Source organism: Oreochromis niloticus, linkage group LG13, assembly GCF_001858045.2.
Source record: "Oreochromis niloticus isolate F11D_XX linkage group LG13, O_niloticus_UMD_NMBU, whole genome shotgun sequence".
Taxonomy (NCBI): Eukaryota; Metazoa; Chordata; class Actinopteri; order Cichliformes; family Cichlidae; genus Oreochromis; species Oreochromis niloticus.
The window spans coordinates 19229676-19254299 of record NC_031978.2 but is presented as its reverse complement, the minus strand read 5'-3'; the positions used below and the strand labels follow the sequence as shown (position 1 = coordinate 19254299).

The 24624-nt window shown below is 38.9% G+C and overlaps 3 protein-coding genes across 5 annotated transcripts; 2 read left to right on the top strand and 1 right to left on the bottom strand.

The window, feature by feature from the left end:
* Positions 1–488: 488 nt before the first annotated feature.
* On the bottom strand, positions 489–22807 carry rassf4a (Ras association domain family member 4a). Of its 3 annotated transcripts, XM_005474119.4 has the most exons (12): positions 22670–22807; positions 20645–20735; positions 16719–16787; positions 16521–16596; positions 7156–7262; positions 6393–6463; positions 4103–4272; positions 3579–3680; positions 3205–3256; positions 2958–3079; positions 1516–1613; positions 489–888 (listed from the first exon to the last, which is right to left on the bottom strand). In XM_005474119.4, exons 3-12 carry the CDS (start codon positions 16769–16771, stop codon positions 819–821), a joined length of 921 nt encoding a protein of 306 aa, XP_005474176.1. In that variant the 5' UTR covers positions 16772–16787; positions 20645–20735; positions 22670–22807; the 3' UTR covers positions 489–818. The 3 variants fall into 3 exon arrangements, with proteins under 3 accessions (XP_005474176.1, XP_003441151.1, XP_005474177.1); XM_003441103.5 differs by lacking the exon at positions 20645–20735 and having other exon boundaries at positions 22670–22802; XM_005474120.4 differs by lacking the exons at positions 16521–16596; positions 16719–16787; positions 20645–20735 and having other exon boundaries at positions 22670–22798.
* LOC100704946 (protein DEPP) lies at positions 8952–10165 on the top strand. Its single transcript, XM_003441154.4, has 2 exons — positions 8952–9104; positions 9521–10165. The coding sequence occupies exons 1-2, from the start codon at positions 9076–9078 to the stop codon at positions 9927–9929; spliced, it is 438 nt and encodes a 145-aa protein (XP_003441202.1). The 5' UTR covers positions 8952–9075; the 3' UTR covers positions 9930–10165.
* On the top strand, positions 17446–18848 carry LOC100702249 (C-X-C motif chemokine 10). The gene is made up of 4 exons (XM_013269132.3): positions 17446–17587; positions 17714–17843; positions 17940–18023; positions 18371–18848. The coding sequence occupies exons 1-4, from the start codon at positions 17521–17523 to the stop codon at positions 18486–18488; spliced, it is 399 nt and encodes a 132-aa protein (XP_013124586.1). The 5' UTR covers positions 17446–17520; the 3' UTR covers positions 18489–18848.
* Positions 22808–24624: the final 1817 nt, after the last annotated feature.

The following is a 24624-nucleotide window of genomic DNA, read 5'->3' as shown; positions in this document are numbered from 1 at the left end:
CCAATCTTCCTCTTGGCCAATATTTCACACTAAGTAAGTAAGAGCTCAAGTAAGAACATGAGCTCTGTGAATATATGTGAGATTAATGGTTGGGAGTAGGGAGCATTATTGAATTACTGCTATGATCTGATAAAACAATAATAGTGAGTGATTGTAGGTCAGTGTTTAAAGTCAAGGTTGATCCACAAAATATTACAAAAGTCTTGCCGTTTGTGAATCTGTGGGAAAAAGGAACAGCCATACTCTCTCAGGATACCTCTATTGTGTAATGCAGAAAGGTTCAGGGTTCACACACACGTACACAGACACACCTCATGGGAAGTAGCTGGCAAAGAGGGCTGCTTAGAAGAACAATGCTAATGTGTGCTCAGTCTGTGGAAACACAGGAAATAATAAATATGGCTTTGTGTGTGTGTGTGTGTGTGTGTGTGTGTGTGTGTGTGTGTGTAAGCCCAAGCTGAGTTTCATGGTTATTAGACATCAAGCAGTATTTTTGAAGGACAACACTAAAGCCGATTTATTAGAGAAAAAGGTCCAAGTCAGAGAAAACATTACCAAAACGCTTCAGTATAAATATTCATATGTGCAGTAAAGATTTTCATACAAAATGTGAATATATTAATAGAAGATATCAAAACAGTGATGCACTTAGTTGTAAAAATATTGACAGAATAGATGATACAAAGTTGAGACTCACTTTTTCTCCTTTACCTCTACATTCACTAAAGTATCTGGAACTATTCCCATACTAAAACAACAATCATTAGTGTTGCACCCACCCATTCCCCTTACACATCAGTACATGCCTATAGAAACAATCATGCTCTGTCATCGGTGTGAGCTCTGTCTTCAAGCTGATGTAGTATCATAGATTTCAGGGCACTGTACCTGCAGAGGTGGGGGAAAAAAACACTTGAATAAAGGCTTTGTGTTGCATGTCTACACTTACACCCAAATACATATTTATTTATTACTGATGGGTGGTATTATTTTAATGAAAAGACTGAACAAAGAACGTGTTATGAATGACTTATTCGGCAGGTTGTCAGTGGAGCTTAGAACACAAATCTTAAAAAAGAATACAGGTTGAGACAATTTGCTGCAAGTTAACTGTAACCATGAAAAGAACAGTTGTGATTCCATCACTGACTTGTAATAATTCCTGGAAACTTTATCCCAACCTTAAACCTGATCTTAACATTGCAATGAAATATTTTTGTTATGATGATGTGCTTTTTGTCTCCAGAAGAGAAGCAAGTCCCTACCACAGAACTGTGTAAACAGACTCTTAAAAGTACATACAATGTCAGGGTTAGTAGGCTGAAATCTCAGTCATATGAGGTGAAAGATTACAGAAGCTTGCAAACAATAAGCCGTGACACTGTCCTTAACTGAAGAGTGACTGCCTTGTTTTGATTCAGTAATACTGACAGGAAACATGCATATTGGCTCCACATAACGAAATAAATCAGTCGAGATTTACAGCAGTTATGAAAGGAGAGACTCTTGACTTACTTTTTGGTCAGTTTGATTATTTCACGTTCCTCTTCCTCTTTCAGTTTTTCTACAAAGCTGTCTAAAACGGGAATCTCAAACTTTATGTACTGGGCAACCTGGAAAAAGACAAATTCAGACATATCATTTTGAGTGAGAACTATCCACAAACAAATGTTACACAAAACAGAAAGCTTTTTTCCTTTCCTCTGGTTTAGCACTAAAAATGGGACACTGTAGCGACTACTGTTATTTATTGTATTCTTGTATTCTTCAGTGGAACTGGTATGTAGTTTGCTTTTATGGAATGGTCTGCGTTGTGTGTGAGAGTGAATATTGTGACTGGAATCTGTTGCGATTGTGGCCCATATACACAGCCATATGGAAGATCATCTGTAACTTCTGTTGTACACTTTGTGTTTACACCTGGAGGAGTAAATGGGATATCTGCAGCCAATTTTTTTTGTTTTTTCTTAACTACTTGAGATGTATAGATATAGTATACATAATATAGATACATAGATATTTGTTTACCTGTTATTTTTGACTCTAATCGACTCTAATTTATACTCTTTAAAAAAAAAATTAATTAATAAATATGACATTTACTGTTTATTATTAAATTGTTTTTGTGTCTGGTGGGAGCTGGGAAAATTGATATTTATCATGTTGTTTTTCATTTCCCCAGACATGGCATAACATAAATTGGGGGCTAGTCCAGGATTTGCCCACAGTCTCTTTTATGCAGAAAGTGATAATCAAACTGCTAAACCAAACGCACACTCTTAACACATAACACAAACAAAATAAAATATACTTTAAACTACAAATACTTAAATCAACACAAATATTTATTCCAAGAAAAAAAAACCTCAACTTTATTTGAAATAATCAATTGAACATGTAATGAACTGTTTTTCAGTTGTCCTAACACAGATAGTCAAAAGTCACTTCTGTGGTTTACCCAGAGAAAATTGGAAATAAATATTACTTTGACATTTTGTTTAAAACTCTAATCTTTTAAAAACTATAAGATGACACAACAATAATAAAAGGATATGTCAAACTGAATTAAAACTATGACAATGAACCGAAATCAGACAAGGGAGATTTGGCTTTTAGTTATTATTTTAAATAAGGTAAAACTTTTGTTTACTTGTGCAAAAATAGTGTTGCCTTTCTTAATTTAGAGTGATTCAAATGATAGACTATTTAGGGAATGTACCCAGCAGCAACCTTATTTATATTACACAGTGTTGTCACATTACAGATTTAGTCATGTTAGCCATTGTTACATCAGTCCCTAAACAGGAAATCTTTTCTCAGCTTGCTAATTATAACCCAACTGTCTATCATTGCGCCATTGTTTTGATGTGTGTCTACAGAAAAAAAAGAGAAAAAAATAAAAAAGAAGTCACGCGCACAAGATAAAAGAAGAGTAGTGGCACAAAGCCCATACTCACATCATATGTGACTTCCTCTCCCAGGTCCGCCTCTGTGATAAAGATCTTGGAAATTTTCTCACAGGGTCCATAAAGCACACGTGTCACCAGTGGGTATTCACCATCCCTCAGTCGTGTCCTTTCTGCAAGGTCATAAGCAAAGCAAAACACTGTTTATTTACTTATACACACACACATACTATTTGTAGTACCCCCCCCCACACACACACCACAAAAAACAAAACACATATTGAAGGGTCTCACTTACCACCAGACTCATGCACCATGTAAAGAACAAACTCCTCAGCTTTATTCTCCACCTTAAAAGACAGAAGTATTAAGGCGCGCATAGAAAGCTTTTAGTTCAAAAACAATGTTGCTGTTATGCCAGCAGGTTAGCAGGCTTGGTTTCCTTGAGTATGCTGCCTATGAAACTGTAGCCATCTCCAGGCTAGCACTGCGCGTTTGTCAGTGGCAAGATGCAGTTTACCACTGATTTATGGAAATGATCACCCATGATAATAACTGCTTACTTCATTCACATTTTCAAGTATACAAAATTTAAAAAAAAAAGAATATATTAATAAGGTAAATTCTTGATTTTAATCAACTTGAGGTGAGACCAGTATCTTTATTGCTCACCCTAAACTTGTGTAGCAGCAGGTTCAGGACTTGTCCAGTTGTCATGGTGCTGTTAACTCTTACGTTAGTGACCGAACCATAGGCTGGAGTAAAAACAGATGTCTGGAGGCAAAAACACAATAATGGAAAAATTCACAACAGATAATGCCTATGTAGAAGACAGAGTACTAGTAGAGGTGCTTTGCTTCATCGACACTTCAGTATGGATTCCTAGGCTTGAGCGCCCTGGACATTTTCCACAGGAAGTCTAAAACAGAAAGGAAATCTCTCAGTCTGTACCTGGACTCTGTTCAAAAACAACATGCACTTATTGTATCTGAGAGACTGATGCAGGAACACAGTGTAACCCCTTTTTTTCCTCCCTGTGGCACATTAATGAAATGAGATCACAGCTGGCTATTGTAAAACTCAGCAAAAGCACAGGCACACCCACACAGGAAAGCACTGCCCCTCTGCACCTGGAGATGTGTCAACAACCAGATACATTAACGGGTGTACTGTTATGCGTGTTCTGTTTATTGTACCTTATGGTTGTAGAAGTGGCCGTTGATTGAGAACCTGTGTGTGCGCAAGCGCTGCAGGTCTCTGGCAGTGTGAGTCTTTGACCTCCTCTGAACACGCATGAAGGAAGCATCACTCCTGGTCCTGAGTAGCTGAGGTGAGTCGTCCTCATCCTGACCACCCACGTCACCACCTCATTGAGGGAGACACGTAAAGAAAAAACACACCTGTTTTAACACATATATTAGATAGTTCTGTTCAATCATTACTTTATATGTTTCATTGTTTTCATACCAACCATCCACTTTATTAGGTACATTGGTTCAACTGCAAATACCTAATCACCAAATAAGGTAGGAGCAGCTCCTGATTAGGCATATAGGAATAGTCTAGAGAGCCTTATTAAGTTCAAACCAACCACAACACTTAAGTGACTTTGAACGTGACATCGTTGTTGGTCCCAGAGGAGATGGTCTGCGTATTGCAGAAACTGCTGATCTACTGGGATTTTCCCATATAACAATCTCTAGGGTTTACAGAGAACAGTCCATAAAAGAGAAATATCCAGTAAGCAGCAGTTCTCTGGGTGAAAATGCCTTGTTGATGTCAGAGGTCAGAGGAGATTTGGCAGACTGCTTTGAACTGAAAGGAAGGCAATAGTAACTCAAATAACCATTTGTTACAACCAAGGCATGCAGGACATGTTGAATCTCGAAGCAGATGGGCTACAGCAGAGGACAAAAACAGGTGCCATTCCTGTGAGCTAAGAACGGGAAACTGAGGCTACAGTTCACACAAGCCGACCAAAATTCGACAACAGAAGACTGGAAAAATGTTGCCTGGTCTGATGAGTCTCAGTTTTTGCTGCAAGATTCAGATAATATAGCAAGAATTTGGTGTAAATGACATTAAAGTATGAACCAATCCTGCCCTGTATTAACCTTTCAGGCTGCTGGTGGTGGATTGTTAGTGTGGATATTTCTTTGGTGCACTTTGGGCCCCTTAGTGGCAATTGAGCATGCGACATTTAAACCTCAGTCTTGTTGATAATCATGTCTGTCTTTTTATGGCAACAGTGTACCCATCTTGTGATAGTTGCTTCCACCAGGATAACGTACTATGTCACGAAGCCTAAATCATGTCAGACTGGTGTCTTGAACATATCAGTGAGTTCACTGCACTACAGTCACCAGATCTCAATCCAATAGAGCACTTTTGGGATGTGGTAGGCAGGAGAGTTGTGGATGTACAGCCAACAAACCTGCAACAACTGTGTGATGCTATCATGTCAGTATGGACCAAAATCTGGACCAAGGAATGGACCAAAGAATTGTCTCTAGCGCCCTTCTGGATAAAGAATTAAAGCCGTTCTGAAGGCAAAAGGGGGTCTAATCCAGTAATGGTTATAATGGGTTAGACCTCCTTTTGGGATAATAAAGTGGACAGTGAGTGTATATTCAATAGCCTGTACTTCATACTGACATTAAATGTAACATTAAAATATGTCTGAGCAATCATTTTGGGGTTAGGGGAAAACATATTTTATACATTTATATCCAATAAAAACTATTCATCTGCTGGCACATTCTTTTGTGCCATATTAATAGCACAGCTATTAATATGGTGTTAAAGTCAGACAAATCTTGCTCCTCATAGCTAGCTCTGACGAATGAGTGTTACACTACAAGTTGACAAGAGTTTTCCAAATTAGTCTTTGAGACTCATCAGTACACTGCAACTCTACAATCACAATCTAACTAAACTAATAACAGTAAAAGTAGATCATATTAGTATTAGTTGTGAATATTCATTTTTTCTTCCATATATTTTTTTAATTTTGTCATTTAATGGTGACCACATCACCACTGTATGACAAAAAGTTAAATCACTGATTCGGATTGGCAAAGGTGAGGACATGTAAAAACAATTTCACAAATTTGCTGCGTTGTTTACCTTTGGTCATAAGGTGCCCCCGTGAGAAAACAGATGCTATCAAAACCACTTAGTGATGGCTTTGATAGAGGCCTTTCTAACAAGCCTAACGCTGGTTATTTACAGAGCTGGTGATCTGATTTCAGTGGCATCTCATGATCGTATGTGCCCAACATGTGAGCCTACCTTTCCACTGTGCTTAATGAAGCACTTGTGGGGCCATAATCTCCTTTAGTAGGTGTGTAATCTGAACTAATCCAGCAAGTGTGTGTGTGTGTGTGTGTGTGTGTGTGTGTGTGTGTGTGTGTGTGTGTGTGTGTGTGAGAGTGAGTGTGAGAGAGAGAGAGAGCGAGAGAATAGCTGCACGTGTTTCAAACTCACCTGCTGGTCCAGTGTCTCGGTCAAGTGAGTTATTATTAGACTCTGCTGACACCTGCTTCGCCACGGTAAATCTGATGTTTTTGTAGAAGACAAACGAGGAAAAAAAGTTTTTAAACCTTGAACACCAAGCCTATCATATTTGATACATGAGTTTTTACGTTATATCTACATTATCAGTGTGATTTTAGCAGTGTGCAATTAAATTGCACAATATATTTTTAAGCCATACATTGGACAAAAATGTAGCAATTTTTAAACTGTAGTATGATACAAATATGATAGAAATTACAAGTCAAATATACAAATTGATAGTTACTTTACTACTTTACTAAAATGTTAGACGTTTCCATAAACATTCCAGTTTTAAAAATGAGAATTTTCTCACAGTTTTCTCACACTTTCTTTCTTTCATTTTGCCTAAGCCATGAAAAACCATGAGTTAATGTATCTTTACGTTTTATGTGAAGTTAATGTCTTTAGTTTGTTCTGAACTGGTGAGATGTGATTGAAAGCCTTAAGCAATGGATTTACATTTTTGCAGACAGCTAGATGAGCAGATTAGTATCTATCAGATAAATATGATGCAACAGCAAAAAGAGGATTACCTTAGCTTAGCTCAAAGCTAGAATAATAATTTTAATTATTCTGAGTATTGATGAAACTGCCAATCATTCTCTTCTGAAACATATTATTGGCTTTTGGCTTCAAAGTGCTCAGAGATGGACTGAAATTAGAAGCTGGCGTCTAAATTGGGCCGTTATACCTGCTGAAACGAAATCTTTCATTGTCATCGTACATCTGAAGTCTTATTGGTCGGCATAGACCCCAGTAGATGTTCAGCAGCCCTTCAAGAACAAGCTCTCCATCCTCCTGCATACACACACAAACACACGTATGACAATGATTATCAGCAGTCATTGTCAGAGGGGATATCCTGCTGGCCTGCAGCCACCATGGTTCAATATCAGGTGTACGTGCTGGGACATTCGCTCACAGCTGCAGGGTGAGCTCTGTCATCTCTCAGAAATGGTGGAAAAAAGGGCGTGTCACATGATCCTTTTTACAAGAATGAATCACGTCTGGGAGGGCCGAAATGGAACAAAGTCTTAATAACTGCTGTGGGTCACGTACACGCAGGGGGGGGGAGTTTGTTGTTTTTGTTGAGAAAAAAAAAGTGAAACTCTAAAATTAGAATAAATTGGAAACTATGCCGTACGTGCTTTGGATGCAGAAAACAAAACTGTTTGCTTTTACAGCTAAATGCAAAACACAAAAGGCAGAACTAAAGCAGAAATCGAGGGCCTTCGGCATGTTAGCGTGAAAAATAAATCCAGAGGTTCAACAACAAGTCAAGGTTTATGTGTTTTGTATTAAAGCTAGATCAGTAATAAATCAGATACCACGCATCTGTGACTGTGATAACAGCCATCTACCACACTTTTAGGACGTCCGCTTCCCTTGCCTGAAACAACTTGTTATATCATCACTATAACTAATTCATTCCCCTGAAATACAATAAATATCCTTTAACAGATTTTGCTGAGGGGAAAAGCTGATGAATCAAATCATTATAGCAATTTCAACAGCAAAGTAACACAGATAAGAAATGGAAGAAATGATTTCTAATTCTCAGAAGTCCAACTGCTCAGCTGACACGCTACCAGCTAAAACCAACAAGCATCGATTTTTAAAACATAGTTTTTAAGTAAAAAGTAAAATCACTGGAAAGGGCTGAATACACCTGGAATTCATAATTTATAGAAAATTTTAAATGTACGCAAGTGTTGACATTTCAATTTACATACTTTCCAATAAGATTGAATCATTTCCACTGAAATGTAATAAATTGTAATGGATTATAGGCTTTATTTAATACAAGAAAAGCATTATTAGGCCAATTCTTCTAATTAGGGAGGTGTTACATACAAACATTTGGCTTCACTGAGCTCAAACAGATCAATTATTAATTAAACAAAAACAAAACAATTCATAGTAGAGGGCAGATATTTTATGTACTTTTTGAGCAGCTTGCATGTGATGCATCCTCGTGTATGCTCTGCTTTCATGCATTTCACTTGTGTGCATGAGACTGATTGTTGAAGTAACCACATGATGTGTAGGAGTTTTTATGTAAACAATTTTTACATTGAAAATGTTTGAAGGCGTCTGAGCCGTTACAGACATAATCCTCGTGTTTTTTTTTTAAACTTTTAATGGGTTGATTTGCATTGAAAATTTGTGTGTGTGTGTATTTTTTTTCTGTTGGTTTTATAACAAGGGATCAGGAGGAGGCATTATGGTTGGAATTGACTGAAAGTAATTATGCTTGTTTTCATTTTCACAATGATAACAATCATAAATGTTAAAGAATGGAGAGAAGAGACAGAAAGTGGATTTCTGGAGGTGCTCACGGGGCTTCATTGTTTTGGAAATCTAAACATTCAGTGCAGCTGCACCACTGAACCTCGCTGACCCACCACTCCTGAGTTTCCTGAACAGGCATGAACACACCCTCAAGTGCACGCACACAAATTCACACAGATGCGAGTTAGGTCAGCTGAGCTATTTTTGGATCTAGCGGTTAATCACTCTGCTGCAGTGTGCCTCTATAAAGGCTGGATACACACTCCAGTCCACTCAGACTCAACTGCAAAGACTGGACATCACTTCTATTTCTCTCTGCATGTCAAACCTACAACACAAGCATCAAAGGTGAGAATGATTCTTCTTTTACTTCTTCATTATTAGCTGGACTACAAATGAATTATCCCCACAAGTTGTTTTTAGAGAAATCCTAGCAGTGTATTCAACATTAACTAAAGAGTTATAAGATTAAGTTAATGATTTGGAAGTAATTGTTTCCAGGAAACAATACAGAATAAAGAAAAGAGGAAACATCTTTCAGTTTAGCTCCTGTTTTTAAATAATAATAATAATAATAATAATAATAATAAAAAAAAGGTAATGAGAGCAATTAGAGATGTTTAGAGATTATGTCAGATGTTTTAGCAGCACAGTTATATGTTCTCAAATATTAGAAATTAGAGCTACAATCTGTATTTATTTTTATTTTTTCTTGAAAAGGAAAAAACCCCAGAGTCTAATTTTATTGTTCCTCTCCGCTGCAGCATGAAACGCAGACAGTTGTTGCTGTCTCTGCCTCACTTGCCAACCATTACCGAGACACTTGAGGACTTGCCGGTCAATCCTTCATCCTCCCAGTCCGCCCAGAGCTCCCAGTCTCTAGAGGACTACATGACCAGCATCCAGGCTCTTGCCCGACCTGTTGAGGCCCCAAGCTACGGCCCTGTCAGACTCCAAAGGTCCCCCAGGCTGCGGCAGTTCTCAAAGGCACAGATGAAGCTCTCCGTTTCTGCCTCAGTACCTCGCGGGTCTCCGCGCACACTAAGGACTTCCAGACCTTCCAGTCTGAATCTAAACAGCAGCACAGAGGATTTTTCTCTCAGGATGAGCAGAGAACGTGACTGCAAGGGAAAGGACCCAGTAGACTGGCTGTTTGGACAGATAAGGACTTGAAGAGAGGTTTGGTTGTTGTTGTGGGAAACCCTGGAGGTACTTTGGAGTATCCAAACAAGGAACCACAGGAGGAAGTGAACTGCTGGTATTTGCTCAGTGATAAAATCTCTATGTGACTCATGAGCAAAACGAAGACTTATTTATTTTCCTGCACTTCTACACGTTTACATAATGGAATATTTTGTTAAGATGTAAAGGCTATAGTTTGTAATAAAATACTAAAATAATCAACAGAATCTGAATTAGCATGTTTTTGTCTCCGAGATTAATCCACAAAGAAGAAGATGATAAAAAAAACCCCTCTTTTTTGTGTGTTAAGTCACACTCTCTAAAAACCAAACCAAACTCTTTAAACGTCTGAGATCTTTTGATAGACATTTTTTTGGTTTTCTATCATATTAAACCCTACTTACAAAAAAGGTAGATGATCCTAGTCTACTGACAATAACGACAGGTGTTATTGCAACCATAGTGTGAGAGGTTGTGTCCACATATTTTAGTCAAACCCTGTAACAGTTTTACTCTATACTTCATCCACACTATATAACAGAGGTAAACATTTTACAACAACACTTGAATGTGTAAATTATATATATAGCTGTTTTAATAATCAAACCCCTGAACTCAGTCTTATGGCAGACCAACTCGCCTGGTAAAATAAACAGACACTCATGCGATCATCTGATCAACAATTGCAGTGAAAAAAGGGAATGAGTGACATTTTTCACACTCTATGGGCAAATATACACTACTAATCTTTACATAATAAAAGAAATCAAATAGTACATTAGATCTGTTTTTTTTTTTAAGTATTGCTAGTTATGATATATAAAAATATCAAAGTCAGCATTCTGCAGGAGCATATATTTAATGCTGATACTTTCACTTATACCAACTGAATATTTCTATTTTATTTATTGTTTACTTGTGTGAAATATTGTGCAGTATCATACCAAAGCTACAGCTGTAGTTAAAATGACATCCTTTGACCTACTACAAGAAAAATTATAGTAACAACATTTAGAGTAGAATTCTTACATATTAAAGCATCACTGGTGATGAATAAAGAATATAACATGTAATTATATGTAAAGATAAGTAACTATTTTATAGAAGTTCCAAAAAGTTGATTTGGTTCATCTGGACGTAGAGTTTTCAGTTGGAAAAACGTTTCTTCCAGATGAACAGAATCCACGTTTTGGGATTTCCTTACCCGGATGTTTGAACATGGATTAACATATTCTATAGTCTTAGTCTCATCGTGCTAGTGACATCCAGCGGTGAGAAATGTGGGTGCATTTCAAAACTTGGATTCGGCCACTAGAGTGCGCTATATACTCACTGATGGACACCGGAGGTTAATGGAGCATACCAACCAACGCACATAGTAAAACACAGGAGTGGCTGCAGTGAGCCCAGTGTTTACTTAGATCAGGCTGAAACCTTTGCACCATACCACAGTGTGGTAGCCTATATAGTCTGAAAAGTACAACCGTACAGTAACCACCGTTTACGTTTAAGACAAACCCAGATGCTGAAGTGCTCTTTAGCATGTTTTGGAACTTAGCTCTGCAATCTGAGCAGTGAAAGGAAAAATTCAACACCTATGGCAGTCTACACCTGCAATATTACAGCTATTGCAGTGATACTCTTTAAAAGTGTACAGGTTAGAATTTGTTTTCTTCTCACAGGTCCTGGGGTTGTTTATTCTGGATGGTACTAAGCTTCCAACTCAAAGCACCTGACATCTCCTCCTCCTCCAGGATGACTAATACACATCACCTGACTACACCTTTAGAATTTGATCATGAGTGATTCTTAAAAACAACGCATATCTCTGCAGCCTCCAACCGCCACTTCACATACGTCTTTCCAAAGACAACCTGAATGATTCTGCAAGTCTGGCTTTGTCTAATTACAGACACATATTTTTCTAGTAATTCACAGGAGGAATTTTCTACTTTTATCTTATAATCAAGGAGTGCCAGCGCTGTGCAATATTTGTGAGCCGTATCTACAAAATATCTACTGTTCAGTGGATGAAGATCAGCATGACCCTGTGGTCAGTGTGTTCTTGATAACAGTTGACAAAACAAAGAAGCTACTTTCAGCTGCTCTCTTATTCACAGGGGGTCATCACAGCGGGTAGCTTGGCGTATTTCATTTTGCAGGGTTTTCTTTTTTCTTTCTGACACAACTCCAAGAGGATTTGTGTTTCCTCCCAGAATCGAATAAGGGGTCTTTCACTCCCAATGTGAAACTATGTGGAATTCACTTTCATTTTCCAACAAAACCTCCACCAAGACAGCTCACTCTCTGGGCAGTATTTACTTTTAAGGGAACAGTATTGTATTTTGTATATATTAAAAGGTTTTTGATCACAAGTTTTTTTTGTTTGCCAAAAACATGATTCTTATTTGGGATTATTGTACATGCATTGAAATTGTTATGTGGTACTGGTTAAACAGCTTTACCTGTTACTGTGATATTTCTTGGGTATATCATTATATGCTGTTAATGTAAACAATGACAATAAGCATTATTATCACTTGAAGGAGAGGTCAGAGGTCAAATGTGGCATGATATTTTTTTATTTCTGTACAGTACTTTGTATATGTTGACAATACATACCACATTTATACAGTTTCTAAGTTCTAATGCTTTTTGGTAGCACTTCCACCAATAAATCATTAGGCTGACCTTGAAGACCTTGATGGATGTGAGCCCAACTTCAATGGGCTGTTAACACAAACCCACTCGTCACCCCTACAAAGTTTTATCAGAATTCATTCAAAGGTTTTCGAGCTATCACGTTTATAAACAGAATCGCACACACACATGCAAACACTACCAAAAATCTCACTGGTAGAGGCAACTATGTTTTTAATCTAAAAAGTGCTTGATGATTTCTTTCTCTTATGACTTATTTCTGTGTTGCCTGTAGTACGACCTTTATTAAAAGACTGAATTCTTGGCACTGTTCAGTCTTTCCGTACACACCTTGTAAGGCGGAGTGATTAAGAATAGTTGAAGAAAGCCTGAAACTCAGACAAGCAGTAAAACAACAAAAGGTAACGCTTTGAATGTGTGTTACACTGTACTTACTCTATGATAACAGAGACAGACTTGACAACAACCATGCAGAAGCACATTAAAGCTTCTCCTAGCAGAACTGTTTTAAGGAATGGGAGTTTTCACAGTATAGTCTAAACAGTGGGACAAACAGTGGGAGCGTGAGAATTGAGCAGATAGTGGTATGAAGAATTCACAGCAAGTGGCTGGGCTTTGTGTCCTGCCCCCTGCACACTTGACCCAAGCAGCTCCTTATCCCTAAACTAAATGGAGTACATCCAGCTGTGAAAACAGGCACTTTTTCTTGTTCTACATGCCCACTATGTTTGTCATTGTCCAGCATTTGAGTGCAAACAGCTTTAGCTAATCGGATTGAGTAGCTTGTTTGCAAGCAAAGTTAGCATTTAGGATTCACTGATGCACCCTAACCCTGTCAACTGTTCTCATGCAGCTAAACATAGACATAATTCATTTTTATTTATCCTTGCATCAACATTATTGCTAAGCAATGTTTCTCTACTAAAAGTGCATTACCAGTTAAAATGAGAATGAGCATTTCATTTCACCACTACAATAAAGCAGATATTTAATTATCAAGAAAGCAAATACATTGTTCTTGATAAAAACAAGTAAGAGTTGGTGGTGTGTGACCTGTAATGTTAGCTTATCCGTGTGAGTCACTGTCACTGTGAATGAGTCATCGTCTTGTTATGCCTGTGACACAGATTCTCTCTGGGTCTGCTGCTGCTGTTGTTGTTAACTGGAATATTGAGTAATAACCAAAGTCAAAATAACATATGTCTGTAGCCACTGTGACATCATCCATGGGTTTGGGGCTCCACTCTTTGATGTGTTGAATTTTTGGATGCTGCCATGTTGGTTTCTTGGAACTAGAAGTGACCACATGCTGACAAGAGGGTGGAGTTCTAAGTTATCAGCTAACACTAATAAACCTGGGTAGAAAGCTGCAATTTGTAAACTGTATGGGTGCAATGCACAAACACATTTACCTATAGTTAATGCATGGTAAAAAGCTCCTTTATCACAAGTAAAAGACTAATAAAATACTGGAATTTCCCTCACTGAAACTGAAGCACAAACTTCTGTAGTCTGTACAACACAACAGGCCATATTATTAGTTAAACAAGTCAATTAAAAATCTCCAAATAGGCACCAACAGCACACTCACACTGAAGAGGCCCAGTTTAATCACTTAAAGTAGTGGAGGTGAGGCACTGCTGACGTTATGAACGGGCCTCGGGGGTCCACACCCACCCAATAAAGTCACTGTGCCCCCTCAGCTGAATTCTACTGCTATACTTTAACTATAAGTTACACTAATTCATACAATATGGTAATGAAAAACTTAAAACACCCATATCACTGTGAAGTTATTGCAGTGATTTGGTTCACAGTAGTTTAGTGCTTCTGGAGCAATCATAACCAGCATGACTGAGGAGGATACTGATAATGTGGGCTTATGTATGTCAGACTTTGGGAAGTACTGCTCATGTATTGTTGAAGCTAAAAAGAGGTCATTTGTCTGCTTGTACAACTTGTTTCAAAGCATGACCCCACTGGAAAATTGCAAAACAAATGAAAATGTGTTGAGGAACTTGTGTGCTGCTGGTTTAAAAGGTCTTGCTTTGCTTTGCTTCTGTAAATAGAGCCTTCAGCTTTCAGGTCCCTCTTCTGGGGAACCAGCTCCCAATTTGGATTTGAGAGACGGACACCTTTGCTACTTTTAAGATTCAGCTTGAAATTGTACTTTTTGATAAAGCTTATAGTTAGGCCTGGATCACGGGACCCTGAATCTTTTCTTTGTTATGCTGCAATAGGTCGATGCTGCTGGGGATTTCCCATGATGCACTGAGTGTTTCTTTTTCAGTGTATAAACACCACTCTAATAATTACTAATGATAAAATTCAATCTCTGGCTCTCGTCCACAGCATGTCTTTGTCCTGCTTTCCTCTCCTCGGCCCCAGTGGGTCATGGCAGATGGCCACTTCCTGAGCCTGATTTTGCTGGGGGGCTTCTTCCTGTAAAGAAAAGGAGTTTTTCCTTTCCACTGCCACCCAAGTGCTTGCTCACAGGGAGTCATCTGATTGTTGGGGTTTTCACCGCCTTTACCTTACAATATAAAGCACCTAGAGGCAACTGTTGTTGTGATTTGGCACTATACAAATAAACCTGAATTGAACTGAAATATGTTTCTTTTTTTTCTGGGGGGAGAACAGCAAAGTAATGTGAGCTGAAGGCCCCCCAGTCAAAGTTACCCGTTTATACGTTCTGCTGACTGTGATGGTGACGCCTAGCAGACATCTGTTAATTAAACTCAGAATGGCTCTATATCCACTATCCCCAGGACTTCAGTATACAGATAGGTGTATAAGAGTCATTGATTCACCCACTCAAAGTGATAATAATATAGAAATCACACACATAGCCCACCTGTGGTGGACTTCAGTGGGGTCTTTTTTCCCCAATAAATCCATATTCAGTTTACTTAAACATAAATTTTAATTTCATTTTTCATGTTCAGCAGAGCTGGAGAAAAAAATTCAGCTCTGACATACTGTTACAAACTTAAAGTGTTTCTTTCCACCACTGTAACGTGTACAAAGTCATTCTTTATGGAAATTAGAAGGAAAAATGTTTTATTTAATTTCTTCTTATCACACATTAAGGCTTTTCCTTTTTACAAGTTTCAACCACTTTGTATTTTAATATTATAGTTAATGTTGTAAGAGCACTGGTCCCTCTGTATCCATGCTGGGTCTGTGGCTGTGGGGGATTTTCCCAAAATCCTTCAAGTGACAATGTAGTGAGTCTCACTGCAGGGGCACAACAAGAGGGACAGATCTTGACCACCTTGCCCTGCCCTCTCTCTCTCTCTCTCTCTCTCACACACACACACACACACACACACACACACACACACACACACACACACACACACACACACACACACACACACACTCAAGAAAGGACACATTGCTTCCTCCTTTAAAAAACCACTGGTAAACGCAAAGGGAAACTCCCAACCAGAAAACCTAAAGAATGAATATCTAACAAATAACTAAAACTCTTGCAAACAGCTTTACACCCACAACAGCAACATTTTGCAGAAAAAAAAATGTGGTGCTAAGCAGACTTTGATGAAGAAATTTTGAAACTCTTGTCTCTCCTTATATTTTTATTTTGAGGGAAACAGGGGCTTTTTGTGGTTTGCCGACTGCTTGTCCCATAGGAAAAGAACACAGCACTCTCAGGTCTGTGTTTAGAGCCGTCTCCACATTGGAAACCAGTTCGGTCTTGGGACTTTTTTCCCCTCATCATTTGGCTGAAAACCAGAGCGCAGCAACTGGTTCCAGTTTTGTTATGTGCGTGAGCCATTTTATGTAGCGTGTCCTGCATTCCAGCAAGGCAATTTTCAAAACTGCTCTGGTCAACCCCCCACCCCCCACCCCCAGCACTGTCTCTTGCTAGGTGGTCCATGCACCACTCGCTTTTCCTACCTCACGAGTCCTCAGCTGGAAGTTTTTCCCTTCATGGTAACAGTTGTACGTCTTCAGCAGTAACAAGATATCAGACCTGAGTATGAACACACAAAAGGATAAATCAGTTCTAAAAGTGAGCGCACTGATGAAATTTAATGAATGTGAATTTCTACTGTAATGTAAAAACTGTCCAGTGATGGAGCAAGGAGCACTTACTTTGATATGAGTTTCTCTTCACTGAGCTTCACGTAGGTCTGATGCGCACTCATTCTGACTAGAGTGCAGCTGTGGCAGAAAAACATCAGACACAAACATTAAAATATGCATGTGATGCTAATGTACTAATAATTTTGACTGTGGGAAAGTCTGTGTGGATTTAAGCAGTGAACGGAAACGCAGAAATACATTTAAAGCATATATGAATAGTGCAACTTAGTGTTATTTGTTATTATACTTTTTTTCCCCAAAGTTGGAGAACTTTGGGATGTTTTTTCCTCTTGTAATAAAAAGGATTTGAAATATTTGCTCCGGTGTTAAGGGCAAGGACAGTGGTTTAGGAGAAATCACATGATATTGGCATGGAGCCATCATGTTGTATCATGTTGCAATGGAGCATAGAGCAGCGCAAATGGCAGAAAACAACATCTTAATCTAATTAAAGGGTTAATGGCCGCTTCAGTGATCATCTTATATATGATTATATGTAAAACAAGCTGACAAGAAAAAAAAGACAGCAATCCCTGTATCATTTATGTCTGTATCACTTGTGTCTTCTTCTTTTTTGTTTAAAATCTAGTGGACAGCAAAGGGAAACCTATTAATCAGTGGATGCTTTTTTTTCCCCTCGGAAAAGCAGGAGAGATGTCCCTGATCCTCGTCCAGATTCCTGTATCCTGATACTGTGGAGGGAAGGTGGCACGGGGAAATTCCTCACTGGGAAAACACACCACGTGGGGGAGGAGCATGAGTATAAAGGAGCCAACATGTGGCTCTGGGCTCAGTGTCAACGTCCTTCAGCATGAAGCTTTATCCTCAGTCCGTCTGTGCGTTCGCTATCCTGAGCCTTTGCTGTGTACTGATCACAGGTAAGAGTCTTTTCACTTATCCATGCTTACAACTACAACTCACTCTTTTTCAGGGTTTGCAGTAAGTTAACCTGGGCTTTTGGTTGGACTGAACTGACTTTTGATCTCATTACAATTTCTGTGCAGTGAAAGAGTCAAACAGCACGTTTGTCCCGGGGAGATGTGCTTGTCCAAAAACACAACAGGGTGTCAGAGGTCAACTGAAGGCGCTCATAGTGTTACCACAAAGCTCCACTTGTCACAGCGTCACAGTCATGTGAGTACCAGATACTGCAGACACACTTTCACCTTTTCAGACATGTGTGCACAGAGGTGATTGTAAACTAAAAGTGTTGTTTCGTGTGTTTTTCAGAGTCACCCTGCAAAGAAACAATAAATCAGTGTGCCTGAATCCAGAAGCGCCGCTGGCCAAACAGCTGATTCGCTGCTGGAATAGGTGAGATTTATCTGTTTGTCACTGGTCAGTAAACTAATAAACACAGAGGGGATACACCCGTCTTCAAAGTTCCTGTAAATTGCAAGCAACAGTGTCTTATAAGTCGCCCAGCCGGTTTTTGTAACAAAGCACGTGGTTGTACTGCTACTTAATCTTTCCTACTGCTTTACTGCTTGAGAATCAGTATGAAATTTCAGTGGCAGGTGAATTTATTGCACAACTAATGAATAAAAATTTCTATTGGAACAAGAAAAAGGGTCTGATATTAAGTACTGATACTTATTGCTGGAGTTTCTATGCTCATCTTTTTCTTAACTGTGCTCCTTTATGTTTTTTTTCCCCTCCAGAGTTAAGCAGTTGGGTCGTGATGTAAAATTGTGTCTACAAAGGAGAAAAACGAGAGGGGGTCAACGCCAGCAGACTCGACAGAGGAGAAAAGGCCAAAACAGGAAAGTCTCATCCTGAGACTCTCAGTAGCTAGTCAGACTAAGGAAGGGAAAAAATGACACCAAGTATGTACAAAGGAGAACTGTGTACAGGGAAGAAACTACTGTAAGGCCACTTGTGTCTTTTCTCTCTCTTTATGTCATTGCAGACATTAAGCTTCTTTAAATTGTCTAAGCTCTACATCAAAGTCTCCTTATTATTTCATTCTAAATGAGTAATGTATTGAAACAAAGCCCTGGAGGCTCATAAATGAAAAAAAAAAAAGTCCTTGGTTCTGTATATGCAGCTGGGAAGGCCAACTCAAGATTGTGTAGTTTATATTTATATGACTGCTTGAGGTTTTATACTTTTTAAAAAAAATAAACATATCTGAACAATTGTGTGACTGTGTTATTTTGGCTTAAGCCTTTGATATTATTAATAATTAAAGGAAGCAAAGGGATTATTTCCTTGGCAGGATATGTGAGGTCACCGAGCAGACAGCCTCAGCTTAAGCTAATAAACTAAAGGATTCAAATCAGCTGCAGGAATAAAGCAAGTTGTTTTCACTTGAACTTTGTATCCTAAATTTATAACAGGAACTAACCACATGTTGTTTTGATAATTTGGATGCATGACATCCTTTTCCATGGCTCTTACCTACAATCAGCAGAGAGAATCCCTAATGTAAAAGCAAAGGAGAAACTGATCACCATTATGGTGCATATCAGGGGTTATTGTGTATGCTGAATTTTATGACTATTGGTGGTGTTGCACAATAGATGCCGAAACATCTAGGTGATCAGGGTGTGGATTTTGTAGTGTTTTATGATAGCTAGTTAAGCTCAAGATCTGTTTGAGATTTCGTGTAAATCATGTGACACCCTAGTGGAGCCAAAGCAGAATATACAGACACAGACAGAGGGAGAAAGTTAAGCAATAAACACTTTTTCTTGCACTGCATGAACTGAATAAGTGAGGCATGCATTGACCTGTACCATTTCCCCCTCCCAGTGTTTAAAAAAAAAAAAAAAACCAGTAGAAGTATGTGAGCTAATATGGAAAGTGAAAGTCCTCAATAACAGCACCTTTGTCAAAGGACAAGAGTTATATTAGGGACTTTTCTTATCTGTTGTGGGAAAGTGGCGGTTCCTTTGGAGCCAGGTATTTATTAAGACCGGATTCTTGTAGATGATGCAACAGGATAACATTATTGGTATGCACCTATAGAAGTACTCAGTACGTTTATAGTTTAATTATCTTTACCATATTGCATGCACTAAAATAGAAATCATATTGAAAGTTACAACTAAAGGGTTTTTATGAGAGGCAAGTGAAGGCCAAGGTGTAAAGGTGCCCCCCCCCCGAAAAAAGGAGCCAACAATACAAGTCTATATTTCAAAAAATATAATGTAATATCTAAATTTCACCAACAGCTAATGAAGAGGAAAGAAGTGCAATACTAGGGAAAGGGAAAACAAAAATATAGTGATTGAAACCCCCCCCCCCACTGAAAATGAATTGTTGTTCTAAACTTCAATGCTAACTACTTAAAAAAGAAAAATCTTGATAGTAATCTTGGCCCTTTATACAAACCGCTTAACACATTTAAGACTTGTGGTTTTTTCCCCCCCTCACCTGATAACATACTACTTTTATCTGATCATAAAATTATATTATAAGTAAAGAGAAAAAAAAACATCTCTTATCTTCACCAAGAACATGTTTATGCAACACACAGATTAGTCACCCATGACGTAGCTGATGCTATGGTGCCATCTAGTGGCTATTGCAAGATAGAACTTATGAAATCTTAAAGCAGTGTGGTTCCCGCTTTATGTGCCTCTATTACACACTCAATTTATTATGTACACCTGCCCCACAGTTCGTTATGCAAATAATCATATTCCAGCAACTAAATACATTTAAGCATATAGATATGGTCAAGGTGACCTAGTGAAGCTCAAAGCTTTGAATGTTGCATGGTTGTTGACGCTAGACAGGCGGTCTGAACATTTCAGAAACTGCTGATCTATTGGGGTTTACAGAGAATTATCTGAAAAGGAGAGAAGTGGCATTTCTCTGGGGGGAAATGTCTTACTGATTCCAGAGATCAGAAGAGAATGGGCAGATTGCTTTTAGTTGATAGGAAGTAACTCAAATAAAGACTTGACACAAAGAAGGTATATTGGTACCTTGAAAAAGGTGGGATCCAGTAGCAGATACCAGAGTGGGTGCAGCCAAGGATAGAAAACTAAGGCTACAATTCACACAGGCTGATCAAAACTGGAAAATAGAAGATTAGAAAAATGTCACCTGGTCTGATGACCCTCTATTTCTGCTGCAAAATTCAGATGGTTTGCGCAAATGACATTTAAGCATGGATCCGACCTGCCTTGTATCAGTGGTTCAGTCTGGTGGTAGTGGCTGCTTCCAGCAGGATAACACACCCTGTCACAAAACTCAGATTTTTTCAAACTGGCTTCTTGAACACATCAGTGACTTCACTGTACTCAAATGGCCTCCACAGATCTTAATCTAATAGGGCACCTTTGGAATGTGGTGGAACGGGAGATTTTCATCATGGATGTGGTGCTGCAGCAACTTTGTGATGTTATCCTGTTAACATGGACCAAACCCTCTGAGGAATGTTTCCAGCATATTTTTGAATCTATGGCACGAAGAATTAATGAAGTTCTGAAGGCAAAGGGATGTCCAACACAGCACTAGCAAGGTGATAAAGTCTTTCACACAAACACCAGCAGGAGACAAAGGCAGCTTTGTGTGCAGCATTAGTGCAGATTTTACTTTAAAAAATAAATGGCTGAGCTGTTTTTTGTCTCAGTACTTCCTGAGATTTTGTCACATGACAAAAAAGGGAAGTTAATCAGTTCAAGTAATGCTGTGTGACTTATTTAGAATAAATACTGTTCCACTTTGATACAGTTCATTTCATCTGGAACTGGCCCATTCATGATGACTTTAATATGAGTCATTAAATCTTTTATTCTCAGAATCAAGGGAGGCAGATCTTTCTGAAAAAAAACCCCCCTCAGTCATACAGGAAAGGATTTTTTTTCCCAGTTCTTTAAGCAAAAACAGAACTTTGTCCGATAGAAAAAAAAACAGAAGAAAAAATGCTTGCATGAGCAGTGTTAGCCACCACAGAAATCAGGAAACAGACTGCCCCATACTGTCTGACTGGGAAGTGATCTCTGGGAGGTGATTCAACCAATTCAGCCGAATAATAGAAATAAAAAAAACTAAACAAAATAGAGAGAAGTTAAAGATATAACCTTAACAAAATCCTAATTGTTGGGGTTTACAGAATCGACAGTTAAGTCCACATTTATTTCATGCATTACTGAGGCAACAACACCTGTCCTACCTCCCCCTTTAATGACCTCTGCCCATCGCCAGCTTCAGCTAAGCAATGTGCTGACAAAGTATGTGCATACAGAGATGGTCAGTCTACCTCTCATGCATATTTATACACAATAATGGGTGTATAAATTTTCCATAACTTAAAGGTTTCCAGTCTGTCACCATTATTATGAATTATTCAACAATCGCAAATGGCTACACGGTAGATGGGCCAAACGCTGTGCGATGAAAATGGGCTTCATTTTATTTGGCTGGACTCGGATTTCGGTGAATTTACATTGTCTGCGTCTTCTCAACTCTTCTCTCCTACTCATGCAGCATCTTTGTGTGCAAGCTCCCTCGGTGGACAAAGAGCTTTCATTGCAGGTCTGCTAATTGGTTTGATCATCGCGAGATTCGTATCCAATTATCACACCTACACTGGCAGCTGCGCCCGAAGACAATTCAGTCCCACGCGTAAAATGACCCGGAGAGCTCCAAATAAAGCACACAAGGCGAATTTCCGAAACATATCTCAACAAAAAAGTCTAAATTTCAAATGCTAATGAGGCAGATAACACTGATCGGCAAACCACGGCTGAGTTAGGGCTTTAACAATAACGAACATGGCTTCTAACAGCAAATAGTAAATCACATGAAGGCTAACGGAAAGTTTCTTATACCAGTCATTACTCCCAAAGGCAAAAGACAAAACGGAATTTAACCTGCATCCAACTTCTGAGCATCTCTTCTTATCAGACTATTTTTATTTGTTCCCGGCTTTTTTTTGCAGGAGTAAAGTTATTGTGCCTCCTTTAAACATAACTAAACATAAACTGGGTCATTTTGAGCCTTACCATAACAGAGTGCGTCCCCGTTTTCTTCCGTATCACCAGCGTTATATGCCTCTTTTCGTTATCAGTTTTCATGCCTCCTTGGCAGTGCGGTATTCTGAGCCGAGAGATAAAGCTGACATCCTGAATATCCAATAACAGCCCACGTTGATACACCGCAGCCAATCACACTCGAGCATAGGCGGGCTGAATCAGGGCTGCATACCTCTCCCTTCTTGATCAAGGTGGCTCTGGGGCTTTGCTTTAATCCTATCAGCCAGAAAAGTGTTTTAAATTGTGGTCTTCGCCACACTAAGGATGTTAAGACTCAGCTCTAAGACTATAAAGGTTTCATTTCGACCTTTGATTGAAAGATATATGGGTTAAGTGAGATTTGTACAAAAAAAATACATGTTATCCATGCAGCATATTTTGGTTTCTATTGAACTGTTGAACACAACTGACACTCTAAATGATAAATAATGTATTCGTAGTGTATTCTTGTTACTGGATGTGTTTTCCATATGGGTAACAAAATGTAGTTTTGGTTTATTTGCTATCGAGGGTGAATTTCAACTTCAATATCCACTTCTGAGATATATCCTTTAAATTCTTTCTGCTGTTACATATTTAATGACAGGAAAAATCAAATTAGTTTACCAACACCACCAACAACGACCCACTCTGCTGTATTTTTCCAGCTAGGGGAAGAAGTTCCTGTGACCTGTTAAGATTTTTTTCTCCCATCCTGTTTTTGAGCCTGGATCTGCCATCTAGGAAACTATTGCAGGGTGGAAACACAAACTGTAGGAAGTGCCTCTCTCTCTGCGTCTGAATAGGATTTATGATTTAGCATGCACAGAGGAAGTAAGTTGTTCCAGCAGCTGAACGACTTCCCTCATTCTGACGGATGTGGACATGACAAAGCTGCCGGAGCGCTTATAGAAGAGGGTGAGAAATAGTGCGGTTCTTTTCCTCCCGTCTGTTTATAGGTCAGTCAGCTGCTAATTGAACAAAGATCATTGTGAAGATAATAATAAAGCTCAGGTTATGGGCCAGTGAGCAGCCTCAGCAAAATCCAGACAAAGACTCTCTGTTCTTTCCACAACACAGGAGAAGGTCTCGTCCCTCTGGAGAGGATACACATGTCATGACATAAAAACATATCGAAGCTATTTATGACACCAGGTGATACCATGCTGGTTGTGTAACTTTGTAAGAAATATGTGGAATAACCCTGTTGTTTAACCTTCAGGTTGTTCATGCTATCTGGCCCCAGCTCTCGCTGAGGTGCCTTCTGATGAATAGGGCTCTCTGCTTATATTGATTCTCTCCTTAGCTGTGATGCCACAGAGAGGTTTCCTCTAAGGGCTACATACAGTTATGTATTTATTGTTCAGTGAACAAAAGACTGAGGAATACCCTGTGTGTGTGGAGTGTGTGTGTTTTGACAGAACAAGACAATATTGATTTATGACCTGAACAAAAGAGGAATGCCCATGTAGAGTCTCACATCCTTTGTAGCTCAATAAAATAAAAAGGAAAACAACAGAAACATCAATACAGGCTTTTTTTCTATTCACTTTTGAATCATAATTATAGTAAAAATAAGTGCAATTCAAACTGTCTGATTCACTCTTAGTGTTCTCCATATGACCCTTTATTGATAAATAATTTACTGTGTTTGTCTAGACGTGTTTTGGGTGAAGCCTGTAGCCGTGCTTTCGGTGAACGATCTGATGTTTCTTTCATCACCATATTAACATGAACACTCCTCCCAGAGCTCTGTCTCCATGGTCACCGCTCGCACACGACAAACACACAATGAGGGCCGACGCATGCACCTGCACGAGCTCCACTGCCTGCTATACTCTCAGTCACATTTGCACATGTTTTCTCTGAATGAGTGAAACAGTTGATCTAATTTATGACCTTATGAATAATGTATGTGGCAGTAACTGGATGGGATTGCCGGGCAT

Bases quoted from the DNA above. Each gene is read 5' to 3' on its own strand.
- LOC100704946 (XM_003441154.4), top strand. From the start codon at position 9,076: ATGTCAAACCTACAACACAAGCATCAAAG. The intron at 9,105-9,520 runs GTGAGAATGATT...TCTCCGCTGCAG, and splicing joins CTACAACACAAGCATCAAAG to CATGAAACGCAGACAGTTGT.
- rassf4a (XM_005474119.4), bottom strand. From the start codon at position 16,771: ATGAGTGCGCATCAGACCTACGTGAAGCTCAGTGAAGAGAAACTCATA. The intron at 3,080-3,204 runs GTAAGTGAGACC...ATGACCTTGCAG, and splicing joins CATGGTGCATGAGTCTGGTG to AAAGGACACGACTGAGGGAT. The intron at 1,614-2,957 runs GTGAGTATGGGC...GTCTTTTTCCAG, and splicing joins GAGAGGAAGTCACATATGAT to GTTGCCCAGTACATAAAGTT.
- LOC100702249 (XM_013269132.3), top strand. From the start codon at position 17,521: ATGAAGCTTTATCCTCAGTCCGTCTGTGCGTTCGCTATCCTGAGCCTT. The intron at 17,588-17,713 runs GTAAGAGTCTTT...ATTTCTGTGCAG, and splicing joins TTGCTGTGTACTGATCACAG to TGAAAGAGTCAAACAGCACG. The intron at 17,844-17,939 runs GTGAGTACCAGA...TGTGTTTTTCAG, and splicing joins TGTCACAGCGTCACAGTCAT to AGTCACCCTGCAAAGAAACA.